Raw genomic sequence first — 19,451 nt, forward strand, 5'->3', positions numbered from 1 at the left:
ACTGCACCACCTGGGAAGCCTGCACTTAGCCATACAAACCAGAAATTCTACTTCTAGGTATTTACTGAAGAGAAATGAAAACATATATCCATTCCAAGATTTGTATGTGAATGTTTATAGCAGGCTTATTCATAATTATCAAAAACCAGGAACAATCCAAAGGTCCATCAACTAGCAAATGGAAAAACAAAGTCCAGTGTACCCATTCAATGGACTACTAGAAACAGAAAAGACTGAACTAATTAATGAAACACCTCAAAAGCAATATACTAAGTGAAAAAAGCCAAATATGAAAAGATTAGATAGTTCAATTTAAATGACATTCTGGAAAAGGAAAAACCATTGGAACATAAAACAGATCAGTCCCAGGCTGGAAGAAGTTGGAGAGCACTGAGTGGCAACAGGGAGCTTTTTTTCTTAACTGAAGTGGAGTTGCTCTAAATGTTGTGTCAATTTCTGCCGTACAGCAAAGAGACTCAATTATATATATATATATGTATATGTGTATGTATTTTCATATTCTTTCTCATTATGGTTTAATCACAGAACACTGAATATAGTTCCCTGTGCTATACAGTAGGACCTTATTTATCCATCCTATATAGAACATTTTGTTTCTGCTAATCCCAAACTCATCCTTTCCCCTTGGCAACCACAAGTCTGTTCTCTATGTCTATAAGTCTGTCTCTCTTTTGGAGATATTCATTTGTGTCGTATGTTAGATTCCACATATAAGTGATATCATATGCTATTTGTCTTTCAGGTTTACTTTGCTTAGTATAATCTTTAGGTCCATCCATGTTGCTGCAAATGGCATTATTTCATTCTTTTTAATGGCTGAGTAATAGTCCATTGTATTTACATACCATATCTTCTTCATTTAATCATCTGCGGACGGACATTTAGGTTGTTTCCAATCCTTAGCTATTGTAAATAGTGCTTCTATGAATATAAGCGTGCATGTATCTTTTCTAACTACAATTTTTGTCATAATACAGTAATTGTGATAACTCAAGATTAGTAAAATGTTAAATTAGTATTATCCACACAGTTCATTTTCTTTCTATTTCTCATGCCACTAATACCTGCCTCTTGTGCTCACTTGACAATCTGCCCATTGTTGGTGAGCTGCTTGTCAACTTCTCATCTCATTATCACTTTTCTGCTGTTTTCACATTTGAAATGACCTGCCAAAACTTTCCTACAATCAGACATCTCTCCTGAGCAGGCAAAAACCGCTGAAATGTAGTGCAACTCATTCATTTCCCAAATTACAGAGTACCCAGAGGTTGAAGGCCTGACCTAAAACAAGATAATCAGAGCCCCAGATTCCAGAGAGCTTACAGTCCAGTGAAGAAAACAACTAAACAAGTGAGGAAACTGAAAACACAACCCTCAGAATAGGAAAAAAAAATATTTTCAAATGAAGTAACTGACAAGGGATTAATCTCCAAAACATACAAACATCCCATGCAGCTCAGTATCATAAAAAGAAACAATCCAATCAAAAAAATGGATGAAAGATCTAAACAGGCATTTCTCCAGAGAAGACATACAGATGATTAAAAAGCATAACAAAAGATACTCAAAGTCATTATTATAGAAATGTAAATTAAAACTGCAATGAAGTATTAATATTACCTCACATTGGTCAGAATGTCCATCATCAAAAAATCTAAAAACAATAAACACTGGAAAGGGTCTGGAGGAAAGGGAACATGCCTACACTCTTGGTGGGAATGTACAGAGATACAAGCAGTAGGGAGAACAGTATGGAGGTTCCTCAGAAAGCTAAAAAGAGGGCTACCACAAGATCCAGCAATCCTACTCCTGGACATATACTGGGAGAAAATCATAATTTGCAAATCTGAAAAGATGCAAGGACCCTAATGTTCACAGGAGCCAGGACATGGAAGCAACATTTAAATGTGCATCAAAAGAGGAATGGATAAAGAAGACATGGTACAAATATACAACGGAATATTACTCATCCATTAAAAAACAATGAAAGAATGCCATTTGAAGCATCATGGATAGATATAAAAATTATCATACTAAGTAAAGTCAGACAGAGAAAAACAAATGTCATATGATATTGCTTAATGTAGAATCTAAAGGCTACAAACGAACTTACCTACAAAACAGAAACAAACAAAACGTGTCGTCACTTAGTCGTGTCCAACTCTTTGTGACCCCATGGACTGCAGCCTACGAGACTCCTCCATCCATGGATTTTCCAGGCAAGAATACTGGAGTGGGTTGCCATTTTTTTCTCCAGGGGATCTTTCCGATCCAGGGATCGAACTCGGGTCTCCTGCATTGCAGGCAAACGCTTTACCCTCTAAGCCACCAGGGAAGCCAGAGAGACAATAACAGAAAATAAACTTCTGCTTCAGTTCAGTTCAGTCGCTCAGTCGTGTCCGACTCTTTGCGACCCCATGAATGCAATACACCAGGCCTCTATGTTCATCACCAACTCCCGGAGTCTACCCAAACCCATGTCCATCGAGTCAGTGATGCCATCCAACCGTCTCATCCTCTGTCGTCCCCATCTCCTCCTGCCCCGAATCCTACCCAGCATTAGGGTCTTTTCCAATGAGTCAACCCTTTGCATGAGGTGGCCAAACTATTGGACCTTCAGCTTCAACATCAGTCCTTCCAATGAACACCCAGTATTGATCTCCTCTAGGATGGATTGACTGGATCTCCTTGCAGTCCAAGGGACTCACAAGAGTCTTCTCCAACACCACAGTTCAAAACATCAATTCTGCGGCGCTCAGCTTTCTTCACGATCCAACTCTCACATCCATACATGACCACTGGAAAAACCATAGCCTTGACTACACGGACTTTTGTTGGCAAAGTAATATCTCTGCTTTTAAATATGATACCTAGGTTGGCCATGACCTTCCTTCCAAGGAGTAAGCGTCTTTTAATTTCATGGCCGAAATCACCATCAGCAGTGATTTTGGAGCCCAAAAAATAAAGTCTGACACTGTTTCCACTGTTTCCCCATCTATTTCCCATGAAGTGATGGGACCAGATGCCATGATCTTAGTTTTCTGAATGTTGAGCTTTAAACCAACTTTTTCACTCTCCTCTTTCACTTTCATCAAGAAGCTCTTTAGTTCCTCTTCATTTTCTGCCATAAGGGTGGTGTCACCTGCATATCTGAGGTTATTGATATTTCTTATGGCAATCTTGATTCCAGCTTGTGCTTCTTCCAGCCCAGCGTTTCTCATGATGTACTCTGCATATAAGTTAAATAAGCAGGGTGACAATATACAGCCTTGACATACTCCTTTTCCTATTTGGAACCAGTCTGTTGTTCCATGTCCAGTTCTAACTGTTGCTTCCTAACCTGCAAACAGGTTTCTCAAGAGACAGGTCAGATGGTCTGGTATTCCCAACTCTTTCAGAATTTTCCACAGTTTACTGTCATCCACACAGTAAAAGGCTTTGGCATAGTCAATAAAGCAGAAATAGATGTTTTTCTGGAACTCTCTTGCTTTTTCGATGATCCATAGGATGTTGGCAATTTGATCTCTGGTTCCTCTGTCTTTTTTAAACCAGCTTGAACATCTGGAAGTTCACGGATCACGTATTGCTGAAGCCTAGCTTGGAGAATTTTGAGCATTACTTTACTAGCATGTGAGATGAGTGCAACTGTGCGGTAGTATGAGTATTCTTTGGCATTGCCTTTCTTTGGGATTGGAATGAAAACTGACCTTTTCCAGTCCTGTTGCCACTGCTGAGTTTTCCAGATTTGCTGGCATATCGAGTGCAGCACTTTCACAGCACCATCTTTCAGCATTTGAAAGAACTCAACTAGAATTCCATCACCTCCCCTAGCTCTGTTCGTAGTGATGCTTTCTAAGGCCCACTTGACTTCACATTCCAGGATGTCTGGCTCTAGGTAAGTGAACACACCATCGTGATTATCTGGGTCGTGAAGATCTTTTTGTACAGTTCTTCTGTGTATTGTTGCCACCTCTTCTTAATATCTTCTGCTTCTGTTAGGTCCATACCATTTCTGTCCTTTATCAAGCCTATCTTTGCATGAAATGTTCCTTTGGTATCTCTAAATTTCTTGAAGAGATCTCTAGTCTTTCCCAATCTGTTGTTTTCCTCTATTTCTTTGCATTGATTGCTGAGGAAGGCTTTCTTATCTCTCTTGCTATTCTTTGGAAATCTGCATTCAGATGGGAATATCTTTCCTTTTCTCCTTTGCTTTTCCCTTCTCTTCTCTTCCCAGCTATCTGTAAGGCCTCCTCACACAGCCATTTTGTTTTGCATTTCTTTTCCATGGGGATTGTCCTGATCCCTGTCCCCTGTACAATGTCATGAACCTCTGTCCATAGTTCATCAGGCACTCTGTCTATCAGATCTAGTCCCTTAAATCTATTTGTCACTTCTACTGTATACTCATAAGGGATTTGATCTAGGTCATACCTGAATGGACTAGTGGTTTTCCCTGCTTTCTTCAATTTAAGTCTGAATTTGGCAATAAGCAGTTCATGATCTGAGCCACAGTCTGCTCCAGTCTTGTTTTTGCTGACTGTAAAGGGCTTCTCCATCTTTGACTGCAAAAAATATAATCAATCTGATTTCGGTGTTGACCATTTGGTGATGCCCACGTGTAGAGTCTTCTCTTGTGTTGTTGGAAGAGGGTGCTTGCTATGACCAGTGCGTTCTCTTCGCAAAACTCTATTAGCCTTTGCCCTGCTTCATTCTGTACTCCAAGGTCCAATTTGCCTGTTACGCTAGGTGTTTCCTGACTTCCTACTTTTGCATTCCAGTCCCCTATAATGAAAAGGACATCTTTTTTGGGTGTTAGTTCTAGAAGGTCTTGTAGGTCTTCACAGAACCGTTCAACTTCAGCTTCTTCAGCGTTACTGGTCGGGGCATAGACTTGGATTACTGTGATATTGAATGGTTTGCCTTGGAAACGAACAGAGATCATTCTATCGTTTTTGAGATTGCATCCAAGTACTGCATTTCGGACTCTTTTGTTGACCATGATGGCTACTCCATTTCTTCTAAGGGATTTTTGCCCACAGTAGTAGATATAATGGTCACCTGAGTTAAATTCACCCATTCCAATCCATCTTAGTTCGCTGATTCCTAGAATGTCGACATTCACTCTTGCCATCTCCTGTTTGACCACTTCCAATTTGCCTTGATTCATGGACCTAACATTCCAGGTTCCTATGCAATATTGCTCTTTACAGCATGGGACTTTGCTTCTATCACCAGTCACATCCACAGCTGGGTATCGTTTTTGCTTTGGCTCCATCCCATCATGCTTTCTGGAGTTATTTCTCCATTCATCTCCAGTAGCATATTGGGCACTTACTGACCTGGGGAGCTCATCTTTCAGTGTCCTATCTTTTTGCCTTTTCATACTATTCATGGGGTTCTCAAGGCAAGAATACTGAAGTGGTTTGCCATGTCCTTCTCCAGTGGACCACATTCTGTCAGACTTCTCCACCATGACCCATCCGTCTTGGGTGGCCCCACATGGCATGGCTTAGTTTCATTGAGATAGACAAGGCTGTGGTCCGTGTGATCAGATTAGCTAGTTTTTTGTAATTTTAGTTGCAGTGTGTCTGCCCTCTAATGCCCTCTCGCAACACCTACTGTCTTACTTGGGTTTCTCTTACCTTGTACGTGGGTTATTTCTTCACGGCTGCTCCAGCAAAGTGCAGCCATTGCTCCTTACCTTGGACTAGGGGTATCTACTCACGTCGGCCCCTCCTGACCTTCAATGTGCAGTAACTGCTCTCAGCCCTCCTGTGTCTACGCAGCCGCTGCTCCTTGGGCTGGGTTAACTCCTCTCGCCGCCGCCCCCGGTCCCCAGTCCAGCCTAGCTCCTCTCGGCCGCCGTCCTCAGCCCCGGGCCCGGCCTAGCTCCTCTCGCCAGCACCCCCGGCCCCCGGCCCAGCCTAGCTACTCTCAGCCACGATTCTGCGCGGAGCCAGGAGGTAAGTGGGGTAGGGGGAGGGATAAATTGGAAAACGGACTGACACACACACACACTACTATATGTAAAATAGATAACTAATGAGGACCACTGCATAGCACTGGGAACTCTATTCAATACTTCTCTTAATGGTCTATATGGGAAAAAAATCTAAAAAAGTGGATATATGTAAAACAGGTTCACTCTCTATACACCTGAAATTAACACCAAACTGTAAGCCAACTATACTCCAATAAAAATAAAAAAAAAAAAAAAAATGAAGAAACTCAGGACAGGATGCAAAGAGACATGAGAAAAGACAGCAAGGAAACCTAACGTAGTTTAGAGTAGCAAAGGCATCTCTTTCAAGTTGAGTCTGAAAGATGAGTAAGTTCAGTGGAGCAGAAGTGTGGAACTAGGGATGGAAGGATAATGGATGGAGAAAGTGCTAGGCAGCAAGGAGCACAGAGCAGAAGCTAGAGTCAAATGAGAATATAAATTATCCATAACCTTAGAAGACATTTTAAAGAATTTGAACATTATCTTATAAACAAGAAAGTGACATGATCAAACATACATTTAGCTCCCTAGTTATCACTCAGGCTGTAGAATGAAGAATGAATTCAAAGATCATAGATGTGAAGTAGAGAACCCAATGAGGAAAGAGTTGTACAATAATTCAGGTTAGAGCTAATTAGGCTTGACATTAATTAGCCTTCAACTAATACTAATAGAAAGTAAGGAGTAAAAGTAGATAGGTGTGAAAGAGTGGCTAGAAGGGAAAAGACTTATCTTCAAGTCTGATAAAGGAGAAGTGTAGAATCAAGTTTTCAAACTTGAGCACTAAGATAAGGTGAATACACAGAAAGACAAATGTGGGGAAGGAAAACAACTGAGGTGTGAACATATTCCTCTCATAGTTCTATGGAACATCTAATTGTGGTTCTGTCAAGGAGATAACTGAATACACAGATCTAAAACTCTGGACTAAGCTAAAATTTGAGGAGTGCCAACCAGAGACATTAGAAAACTAACAGGGTCATTAACAAAGCCAGAGAGGTTACTGTAAAAGGGTTTTACATTAAGTAAAAAAGATAACTGTAAAAACTAAAGCAAATGTTCAAACAGCTACAGCAGAGATAAGGAAAATGGGAGGGGAGGCTAATAAAAGGGGAAGGACAAATGGAATGCAAATTGTTAAACTGAGGAATAGAGTAAAAGTGAAGGGACCATTTCTAATCTTGGGGTCTTCAGAGGCCTTTTCAAAACTGAACAGCTGATTACTTGAGATCTAATGATCTTAGATTATTTGCAACTCACAGAAAAAGCCCTCCACGTGCATACACAAAAGCGAACACATGCTAACTGGACAGAATCTCCAATCCACATAACAACATTTTTAAACCTTATTCATGGACTCACAACTAATTTGAGATGCTTACTTAACTTATATGAAGAGTATATCATGAGAAACACTGAGCTGGAGGAAGCACAAGCTGGAATCAAGATTGCTGGGAGAAATATCAATAACCTCAGATATGCAGATGACACCACCCTTATGGGAGAAAGTGAAGAACTAAAGAGCCTCTTGATGAAAGTGAAAGAGGAGAGTGAAAAAGTTGGTTTAAAGCTCAACATTCAGAAAACTAAGATCATGGCAACTAGTCCCATCACTTCATGGCAGATAGATGGGCAAACAGTGGAAACAGTGGCTGACTTTATTTTTCTGGGCTCCAAAATCACTGCTGATGGTGACTGCAGCCATGAAATTAAAAGACGCTTACTCCTTGGAAGGAAAGTTATGACCAACCTAGACAGCATATTAAAAAGCAGAGACATTACTTTGCCAAAAAAGGTCCATCTAGTCAAGGCTATGGTTTTTCCAGTAGTCATATATGGATGTGAGAGTTGGACTCTAAATAAAGCTGAGTGCCAAAGAATTGATTCTTTTGAACTGTGGTGTTGGAGAAGACTCTTGAGAGTCTTGGACTGCAAGCAGACCAACCAGTCCATCCTAAAGGAGATCAGAAGTGAGTCTTCATTGGAAGGACTGATGTTGAAGTTGAAACTCCAACAGTTTCGCCACCTGATGCAAAGAGCTGACTCATTTGAAAAGACTGATGCTGGGAAAGATGGATTTACAGTATTTACCATGGCACACAAAGTAAATAAAAATAGCCAGCCAAATTTGAACCTGAATATAATAGTAGCAAATTACTCTGAATTTTACACCCCAAAAACTAATTTATTTTTTATTTAGAAATAGTTTGGCATCATTTTAACCCCCAATGAAACGGCTAAGAAATAGAGGAAAACAATAGAACGGGAAAGACTAGAGATCTCAAGAAAATCAGATATACCAAGGGAACTTTTCATGCAAAGATGGGCACAATAAAGGACAGAAATGCTATGGACCTGACAGACGCGGAAGACATTAAGAAGAGGTGGCAAGAATACACAGAAGAACTGTACAAAAAAGATCTTCAGGACCCAGATAATCACGATGGTGTGATCATTCACCTAGAGCCAAACATCCTGTAATGTGAAGTCAAGTGGGCCTTAGAAAGCATCACTACAAACAAAGCTAGTGGAGGTGATGGAATTCCAGTTGAGCTATTTCAAATCCTCAAAGATGATGCTGTGAAAGTGCTGCACTCAATATGTCAGCAAATCTGGAAAACTCAGCAGTGGCCACAGAACTGGAAAAGGTCAGTTTTCATTCCAATCCCAAAGAAAGGCAGTGCCAAAGAATGCTTGAACTACCTCACAATTGCACTCATCTCACATGCTAGTAAAGTAATGCTCAAAATTCTCCAAGCCAGGCTTCAGCAATACGTGAACTATGAACTTTCAGATGTTCAAGCTGGTTTTAGAAAAGGCTGAGGAACCAGAGATCAAATTGCCAACATCCATTGCAACACTGAAAAAGCAAGAGTACCAGAAGAACATCTATTTCTGCTTTATTGACTATGCCAAAGCCTTTGACTGTGTGGATCACAATAAACTGTGGAAAATCTGAAAGAGATGGGAATACCAGACCACCTGACCTGCCTCTTGAGAAACCTGTATGCAGGTCAGGAAGCAACAGTTAGAACTGGACATGGAACAACAGACTGGTTCCAAATAAAAGGAGTACGTCAAGGCTGTATATTGTCACCCTGCTTATTTAACTTATATGAAGAGTACATCATGAGAAATGCTGGGCTGGATGAAGCACAAGATGGAATCAAATTGCCGGGAGAAATATCAATAACCTCAGATATGCAGATGACACCACCCTTATGGCAGAAAGTGAAGAACTAAAGAGCCCCTTGACGAAAGTGAAGGGGAGACTGAAAAAGCTGGCTTAAAGCTCAACGTTCAGAAAACTAAGATCATGGCATCTGGTCCCATCACTTCATGGCAGATAGATGGGCAAACAGTGGAAACAGTGGCTGACTTTATTTTTCTGAGCTCCCAAATCACTGCAGATGGTGATTGCAGCCATGAAATTAAAAGACACTTACTCCTTGGAAGGAAAGTTATGACCAACCTAGACAGCATATTAAAAAGCAGAGACACTGCTTTGCCAACAAAGGTCCGTCTAGTCAAGGCTACCGTTTTTACAGTAGTCATGTATGGATGTGAGAGCTGGACTATAAAGAAAGCTGAGTGCCAATGAATTGATGCTTTTGAACTGTGGTGTTGGGGAAGACTCTTGAGAGTCCCTTGGAGTGCAAGGAGATCCAACCAGTCCATCCTAAAGGAGATCAGTCCTAGGTGTTCATTGGAAGGACTGATGTTGAAGCTGAAACTCCAATTCTTTGGCCACCTGATATGAAGAGTTGACTCACTGGAAAAGATCGTGATGCTGGGAAAGATTGAGGGGCAAGAGGAGAAGGGGACGACAGAGGATGAAATGGTTGGATGGCCATCACCGACTCAATGGACATGGCTTTGGGTAAATTCTGGGAGTTGGTGATAGACAGGGAGGCCTGGCGTGGTGCTGTTTATGCGGTTGCAAAGAGTCGGACACAGCTGAGCGACTGAACTTAACTGAAATGGCTAATTCAAGCAGGGATCATGAAGTAATGCTAAAGTCATTAGGTAAAAGACAGTTGGCAAAGTAGATAATCACAAAGTTTCACCCCACAGATTATAAACTAAATACAAGGTGAAAAATAAACTATTAAAATGGTGACACTGGTCATCTTAACCAAGTGATCAAATGTAACATGATTACTTACAGCATAACCTGAATATCGCAGGCCTCCTGATGGGCTATAATATGAAGCACATCCGTGAAATAGTTACCAAATCTATTTAATCTGAAATCAATCATGCCTTTAAACCTAAATTTCAGTTCATAAGAAATACAAAGGAACGAATTCAATACTACAATAAAGCAACTGTTTAAAAATCATAAAAATAGAAAAATCTATAAGATAACAAATATCTTAAACTGGTATTTTCAAAAAGTCAACTTATCATATTGAAAATGTAACCAGCATAATTTTAGATTAAAAAAAAAACATAAAATGTTGTTTCAGTTCAAAGAGGGGTTTGAGAGAAATTCCAAGAATTTGTATAAGGACTGGCTACATTAAGTTTCTTAAGTATTCTATTATTATGGTTACGTAGTTAATTATAGGACATGACCACTGGAATATTTAAGCATGAAGTGTCATGATGTCTACAATTCAGTTTCAAATGATTCAGTGAAAATATATGATAAAATATTAACATAGGAGGAACGCAGTAAGGAAAAACTACACAAGATCATCATGTGTTCTTTCAACTTCTCTGAATTCTAGATTTTTTCGTAATAAAAAGTTAGGGGAAAAATAATTTGTAAAAAATAAAGTGCATCTTTACTCTCTTCCTGTTATCACAGTCTAAAAGGAAAAAAATCAAGTTAACTGAAGCACTGTGTAAAAAAGTAGGCTCAGATCTTAGCAGAGATAGGGTTGAGACAAATTCTTCACACATTAGTAGGCAATTCTGAAAAAGATAAACAAATCTCCAAGTTTTAATAGAAAAATATTAAGCTAACATCATGGCACCTGACAAGCACTCAATAAAAGCCTTGTCTTTCTCCCACCAAACCCCTCAATTTTTTCCCCCTAACTGACGTGAGTGAATGCACACTGACTTTGCAAATATCTGCTTCAATTAGCTGTTATGGGGGTTTGTCTGCTTGCTTAGAATATTTAGTTTTCAGATACTAAAGAGTTAACCTTAAAAAAAACAACAACAAAACAACAAAGCTAACCTAATTCCTGGGGACTGCTAGTGGGAATATAAAATGGTGCAACCGCTATAGAAAGTAGTTATGGGCAAACTATAAAAGTAACAATAATAATAATAAAATCATTATAGGATTCAACAATTCTACTTCTGAGGTATACACCCAAAAGAATTGAAAGCAGAGATTCAATTGGGTATCTGTACACCCTGCTCATAGCATTATTCATTATAGCCAAAAAAATAGAACTCAGGCATCTATCAAGGAATGAATGCATAAACAAAATGCGGTATATACATATAATGGAATATTACTCAGCCTTCAGAAAGGAAATTGACACATGCTGCAACATGGATGAACTCTGAAGACATTATGCTAAATGAAGAATGTCACAAAGGACAAATACTTTGATTGCACTCATACGAGGTACTTAAGAGTCATCAAATTCAGACAGACAGAAAGTAGAATGGTGGTGGGCTAGTGCTGGGGTGAGCAGGGTGGAAGAAAAAGAGGAGTAATTCTTTAATGGGTACAGAATTTCAGTTTGGGAAGAAGAAAAGACTTCTGAAAATGGATGGTGCAGTGGTGGTGGTTGCATAACAATTTGAATGTACTTAATGCCAGTAAACTATACACTTAAGAATGACTAAAACTGTAAATTTCATGTTCTGTGTATTTTACTAGAATTTTAAAAAATAAGTTTTGAAAAAGAATTAATCTAAAAAATACATAAGCATATTTATTTCAGGAGATACTGAAATACTGTTTCTGATAGTTTGGGAGTGGAAGAAAACTGCAGTCTTTAAAGTATCTGTTCAGCCACTCAGTTCAGTTCAGTTCAGTCCAGTCGCCCAGTTGTGTCTGACTCTTTGTAGCCCCAGGGACTGTAAACGGCCAGGCTCCTCTGCCTATGGAATTTTCCAGGCAAGAATACTGGAGTGGCATGCCATTTCCTACTCCAGGGGATCTTCCTGACCCAGAGATCCAATCCACATCTCTTATGACTCCTGCATTGGCAGGCAGATTTTTTACCACTAGTGCCACCTGGGAAGCCCCTCTTTAAAGTACCAATATATATCCTGAATTGTTGAAATTTTATAAGCATTATTCTATAATGAAAAAGAAATTCAATGCTAATTATCTGGGGATCAATGATATATATTCAGCATATGCTTTAAAATACTTGAGCAAAAGACAAAAATAAGTAGAGGAGAAGAAACAAAAACATGAATTGTAAAATGTTGATAATTGTTGAAAACAGGATGATGGACAGACCCAGAAGTCATTATATGGCTCTGGTTTCCTTAGTATTAAATTTTTTCATGATAAAAAGTTAAATATTTTCAACCTACAATTCAAAAAATAATAATATGTATAAAGTTTAATGTATTCAGAAATAATAATGTTTAAAGAGATAAAAAATTAGTTTAGTTGGTAAGAATGTACTTTTAATTCTCCTTTTAATCACACACACATAAAAATTTTACATAAGCCACAATTATTTCATCACAATTCTTTTTACTCTAGTTCAGTGGCTCAGTCGTGTCCAACTATTTGCAACCCCATGGACTGCAGCACGCCAGGCCTCCCTGTCCATCACCAACTCCCAGAGCTTACTCAAACTCATGTCTATTGAATCGGTGATGCCATCCAACCATCTCATCCTCAGTCGTCCCCTTCTCCTCCTGCCTTCACTCATCCCCTTCTCCGCCTGCCTTCAATCTTTCCCAGCATCAGGGTCTTTTCCAACAAGTCAGTCCTTCACATCAGGTGGCCAAAGTATTGGAGTTTCAGCTTCAACATCAGTCCTTCCAATGAATATTTGGACTGATTTCCTTTAGGATGGACAGGTTGGATCTCCTTGCTGTCCAAGGGACTCTCAAGAGTCTTCTCCAACACCACAGTTCAAAAGCATCAATTCTTCTGTGCTCAGCTTTCTTTAGAGTCCAACTCTCACATCCATATATGACTACTGGAAAAACCATAGCTTTGACTAGACAGACCTTTGTTGGCAAAGTAATGTCTCTGCTTTTTAATATGCTGTCTAGGTTAGCCATAACTTTTCTTTCAAGGAGTAAGTGTCTTTAATTTCATAGCTGCAGTCACAATCTGCAGTGATTTTGGAACCCAAAAAAATAAAGTCAGCCACAGTTTCCATTGTTTCTCCATCTATTTACCATGAAGTGATGGGATCAGATGCCATGATCTTAGTTTTCTGAATGTTGAGTTTTAAGCCAGCTTTTTCACTCTCCTCTTGCACTTTTATAGAGAGACTCTTGAGTTCTTCTTCGCTCTCGGCCATAAGGGTGGTGTTACCTGCATATCTGAGGTTATTGATACTTCTCCCAGGAATCTTGATTTACTCTAAAACCAAGTACTCCTTTTTCAATATCCTATTTATATAGTTTATCTATAATTTGAAATTTTTAATTCATTTGATGATGGTGAAAAATGAATGAGTTACTGTTATCTAAGCCTCTGAAATATAAACTTCTTTGAACAAGTTAGTATGGCTCGTACTAATATCAAAAATTCTCAGAAACCTGGATACCAATGGGAAAACTATACAGGTTATACCTACCCATGAATTAAGTGAAACTAAATGTCTCCAATGTCTTCTATAGGAAAGAAGAGTTAGGGATTAACATCCCTATAAATGCCTTCAATATACCAGGTTCATGCAATTTCCTACTGTGAAAAGGGATACCTATAACAACAGATGAGTATGAGCTTAAAAAGATTAAGTGATTTCACCAGTGTCCCACAAATAGGCACAAATCAAAATAAGGCTAAAATTTAAGATCTCTTCTTGAAAAACAGACTCTAACAATAAGGAGAAGGGAAAAAAAAAAAATTTAAACATAAATTCCATTTTTAATATAACTATGTAAAATTCTAATTGTAACCTGAAATACAACTTATAAAGTCAGACAGCTGATGGTGGAATAGGAAATGATCTGGCATAATGAAAGAAGGTTAATATAAATCCCTATAGAAAGAAATAATCAGAAACAACTCTGTTTACTCCGCAGTACCACAGAAAGGCTTAGAAATGTGAGGTGCTGGGAGAGGCAAGATGACAGAATCACACTGCTTCACCCTCCCCAGCTCTCCACACACCCCCCCCACACACATACTCCTAAGGGAATGAGAGGTATTCCACAAAACTGAATCAAAGTGTGGCTCCAGTCTCAGGGATGACACACACAGAAAAAGAGAGAAATGACATGTTGGTATGAAAACAAGGAGACAAAGTGAAAATTTATAAATCAGTGAGATTTGTAGCTTTCTTCTCATACCCAGCACTAGAACCCTGACATCAAAACTCATTACTTCTGCCAATCTTCTCCTCTCTCCATTATTTCGTTTATATAGATGAACAGAAAAATGAAGGAAGAAACGGAAAGCCTTCTTACCCACCACCTAGAGGAAAACAAACAAACAAAAGATAAAAAACAAGAGAGTTCATTAGTCACTAAGCCATGAGAGAGAGGGCTTCCCAGGTGGCTCAACAGTAAAGAATCCGCCTGCGAATCCTAAAGACACAGGTTCAATCCTTGGATCGGGAAGAACCCCTGCAGGAGCAAACAGCAACTCACTCCAGTATTCTTGCCTGGAAAATCCCATGGACAGAGAAGCCTGGGGGGTTATACAGTCTATGGGTTGCAAAGAGTCAGACAGGACTCAGTGACTGGGCACTCACGCATGCTCATGCATGCCCAGTGAGCTTTCAATCAGCTTTGTAACATTCTCTTGCTTATAAAGGAACTGCTAAGGATCATACAGATCTGAAGAAAGCTTTCAACAAAAAGAAAGAGACCAAAACAAACACGAAAAAAGTTAGAGGAAGCAGATACAATGCAAGGCATGGAAGAACATGCCAAAGAAACTATAATTAATATCCTTGAAGACATAATAGAAGATGCTGTATCCGTGAAAAAGAAATAAAATGCTATAATACGGAAACAAAGAAGAATTCATAAAACATTTTTTTAAAAAGACATCCGAAATTTTAAAACTTGGTGAAAGGACTGAAATCTCCCAAATAGAACAGAAGACAGCTGTTTGGAGATCAAAGTTCTCAACATCAACACTGGAAGCCAGGCAATAAGGTAACACTTCCCAACTTTTAAGGGAAAATAATTTCCAATACAGAAATCTCTCAAAAGCCAAACAGTCGAATGTGAGGGTAGAAATAAACCTTCCCAAGCCAAAATGAAGGAATAAACCAAAAGGAAGGCATGGGATCCAGGAAAAAAGGACTCAACAAAAGTGAAACAAATTCCCAGAATGTCCCAAGATGACAGGTCTGAGGCAGGCTTAAACAGAGAACAAACCAGAATAAAGCGGGAAGAAAGACAGCTATAGAAGGGATGACTACAGGAATAAATGGAACTGCTAAGTTTATCTGACAGATTTGACCATGTGGAAAATTGTACTGAGAAGCATTTTATAGAGCTGCTAGAGGGCAGAGAGAGATAAAACTTAGCAAATGAAAAAACAAAGCATAGAAAACAAAAGGTTACACAATAAAGTAAAATCACAGTAAACTACCATCTCACCAGTGACAAATATTTGGTCAGAACGATGAATACTCTTAACCTGAATTTAATCTAAAATTGCAGAATAACAGTATTAGAAAGATGAAAAAAAAGTTTGAAAAATCTTTGACCATCTATCCCTTTAAAATCACTGATACTTATATATATCAAATTATTCAATTCTAAGGAAAGGAAATTTAATTTATCAAATTATTCAATTCTAAGGAAAGGAAATTTAATTTTCATTAAATTCTGTAACTACACTTTCAAGGCAAAAAATTAGTGAAATGCCCTGGTTTTGCCTTGGGATCCTTTGCATGGTCATTCTAAGGAAGTAAGTTAATAAAGGCAAAGCAAAAATGCTAACAAAAATCAGAAAATTGATACAAGTTTTATTGGTTACTGGATTCAGTTAAGGCAGCTTACTCTCTAGTAATATGTCTGTTCTATTTTTTGCTGTAAGTTAAATGGTGGACACCAGCAAATATTCACTTTTATCTTCTACACTTACCAGTTAATAAATTATTCAGTCTTACAGGAAAATGGGCTGTGAACTCTTTGGTAGATTGATTACCTCTTTATACAGCAAAACTTGGTTATTCATAGTTTTAAAAATCTAAGATGTTTTCCACTTTTTCTTTTTATAAGAAAGAAATTTAACTTTTACTTGATGACTCAGGCTATCATTCAAGTCAGCTCCAGCACTATGACAAGATGGCCTCAGAGGTTTTAGGTGTGTAAGGCATCAGTCCTTATACTAAATGGGCCTAGACTGGTAAGTTTTTATAATCCTCCTGTCCATCACTTTTAACCTTCAGATATGCTGTCAAGGGATCTGTCCTCAATCTGGACTGACCTTTTATAAGTGGCTAAAAAAAAAAAAATCATGCTTCTGACTCAAGTAACATTTACTAAATGCCCTACTTTTTACACACCCACTTTCATTTAATCCAAATAACTTCTGCTGGAATAGTAGCCAATGTAAAAATGCAGCAGTTCTGACTGAAAACTTATAAAAATAATTCTACTAATAAATACAGGAGCTTAATTGTTTAACGGAGTTTGGGGGCTGGATCAGATTTTCATCATGAAATTTACCATCAAGACACTAAAAGCAATCCTCCTCACTGACTTGTAGTTTTTTCTCTATAAAAATAGCATTTCCATCCAAGAAAGAGAAGAAAATTTGACCATAGTGTTACTACCTAGTCACTACTCAAAAAACCTATAAATCATGGAAAAACATCTTAATGTAAAAGCTACCATTGCTTATATTCAGGCTTAATAATGTAAGCTGTAGCCTTCAAACAGAGGATTCTAAATGCAATTTAAGATTAGAAAACTTCTTCTTTAACAGCCATTTCACTTTAAAAGTGATTTATGTGCTCCATTTTTTGAGTTAGAATTGTTAAAGAATGCTTATTTATTTTCATCCATTCCAATACACTGACAATGCTATATCCATATTCACTTACTCAAAGAACTTAGAAGTGCAATTACACTGTTTACACATCACAAGTAAGACCAATATTGAGCTGTAAATGCGGACTTCCAGGCACTTTCAACTTTTAAATGTAATTATTCAAACAAAATTGCTTTAAAACAAAAATCACCTAAAATTTCAAACTAAAAGTAGTATAAATCCCATCCTCAAAACCACTTTTCTTAGAAACAACACTCTCCAAAGCTGTGAGATCCTTTACCTTGTGCCAGAGTACCTGATGGCTATGCTTAGATATCAAAAATTTGCTACAGGCAGATCATCGAAGTAACACTGTTGTTACATACCCGTGTGCAGCATTTTTTTAAATTGCGAAAAAATACACAGAATTTTTCATGATCTAAGGTACCATTAGATTAGTAATGCTAAAAGTGCTTGACATTTCATTTTTTTCCTAAAACATACTTTGACAACACCGTGTATCAATGTACATTTATAATAAAGATCATTACATGCTTTCAGCTTTTGATCACATAAAAATCTAATTTTCAGCCAGTCTCCACGTGTACCACTCTCAAAACACTGTGCATGAAATGGCTAAACAGGACTATTTTACGAAAATACTTTCTGAAAATCATATATGCTTAGCCTACATTTTAAAAGAAGACTGTGTAGTCCTGTCTGCAAAGAGTGCTTAAGAATTTGCCTTTCTCAAAAGAGTGTAAAGCAATTATCCTCCAATTAAAAATAAATTAAAAAAAATAAAGAGTAAAGAATTTGCCATTCTCTGATGCTAAAACATTCTGCAGCCAAGTATTTGGTCTGGCCAAAAAAAAGTCAATGTTCCTGATTTTATCATTTGCTGCAAGAAAGAAAAAAAAAAGAATATGACTGAAAATTATTTTTGAAGGGTGGTATTTCAAACAGGACCACTCAAAATACTTAAGGGAGAGGAGTGTGTGGAGGGAGGGTACCTTATGAAACAGCACACTCCGGGCCCTGCACACTACCTCATTTCCCTAATAGGGATGAAAAGCTCAGGCCTCTGGTAGCTTCCAGCTGACGCCAATGCTCTCCACACCCCTTTTCTTGATAGGATTTTCTGGCGTTGGAGCCAGTGTCACAAATATAAATTCGTGACCACGTCTAAACGGTCTAATAATCAAGCACATCTTTTACAAGACCAAACCTTTCCCGATCCCGTTCCCTCAAATCTCCCTCCACAGCCAAACACAACCAGGCGGGTCCTCTAGATCGAATTCTACAAACCCTGCCGCGCATTAACTAGGAGGCAGAAACGATACAGAAAATGAGTTTCGGCCATTCCCCACTCTGCGACCGAAATTACAGGCTCCATTTCCTGTCCCCACGGGGACCGCAAAATCGCCTGCAGTGAACGGGAAGCCTCCCCCCCGCTCCCGGCTGGCGCACGCGGCCCCCGCACTCCCCAAGCCCGCGCCCCGCGGACGCGAGTTTGTGCCTGGGACCCCGGGCGCCCTCCCCTCGTCACTGCCGGCTCCGGCACCCACCTCGCGGCAGCGGCTTCATCTCCCCGTTCTCCTCGCGGGAGGCCCCGCCAGCTTCGCCCGCCCCGCCGAGACCGTGCCTCCTCCTTTCCTTCTCTCGCTTCTCCTTGGATCTGCGCGGCTTGGCGCTGGCCGAGGAGGCGGCGGCGGGCAGCAGGAGATGGTGAGGCTGAGCGTGTAGCAGCGTAGGAGGCACCAGGAGTTTGCGCGGCACCGGCTGAGAGGAGGAAGCAGAGACAGAGGAGGAGACGGCCGTGCCAGCGGAGAAGGAGAAACTGCTCCGAGCAGACGACGGGGAGGGGGCAGCGGACAGAGCGGCAAAGCTCCAAGACCCCGGGCTGCCATAGCTCTGAGGCGAAGGTGCGGCGGGAGACTGCAGCTGCCTGCTGTTGCCGCTGCTGGCTCCTTCTCCGTTCAGTCTACGCGGCGCCTTCTTCTCCTCAGTCCGGATCTTCTTGGCGGACAGAGGACCCGGCGGGTCCCGGGATGGGGCCTGCAGTTTGCCAAACGATTCTTTCTCCGAGACGGCGGCGGGGGGGCCTTGCATTAGGCTCGGCGGTTCCGCCATTTTGCGCTCCTGTTGTATTTACTCTCCTCGGCTCCCGGGCGCGGGGCAGGGGCGGGCTCTACTTGGGGGGCGGGGAAGGGGCGGAGCGGTCTGGCCCTCCATTGGGTGAGCCACGCTGAGGGATATCTCCAAGAACCAATCAAAAGCGCGAATCTCTAGCCGAAGTTGTGTGGGGAATCGCCTAGCACA

The 19,451-nt window shown here is 39.9% G+C and overlaps 1 protein-coding gene across 2 annotated transcripts in view; it reads right to left on the reverse strand.

The window, feature by feature from the left end:
- RSBN1L (round spermatid basic protein 1 like) overlaps positions 1 to 19,291 on the reverse strand; it is an 81,099-nt gene extending 61,808 nt beyond the window's left edge. For both annotated transcript variants that reach the window (XM_081535711.1, XM_081535710.1), the window contains exon 1: positions 18,698 to 19,291. In XM_081535711.1, coding sequence (XP_081391837.1) covers positions 18,698 to 19,262 — 565 coding nt within the window. In that variant the 5' untranslated portion in view covers positions 19,263 to 19,291. The remainder of the gene's footprint in view (positions 1 to 18,697) is intronic.
- Positions 19,292 to 19,451: the final 160 nt, after the last annotated feature.

This window comes from Giraffa tippelskirchi, chromosome 10, assembly GCF_054371585.1.
Source record: "Giraffa tippelskirchi isolate mGirTip1 chromosome 10, T2T-mGirTip1v1.2.pri, whole genome shotgun sequence".
Taxonomy (NCBI): Eukaryota; Metazoa; Chordata; class Mammalia; order Artiodactyla; family Giraffidae; genus Giraffa; species Giraffa tippelskirchi.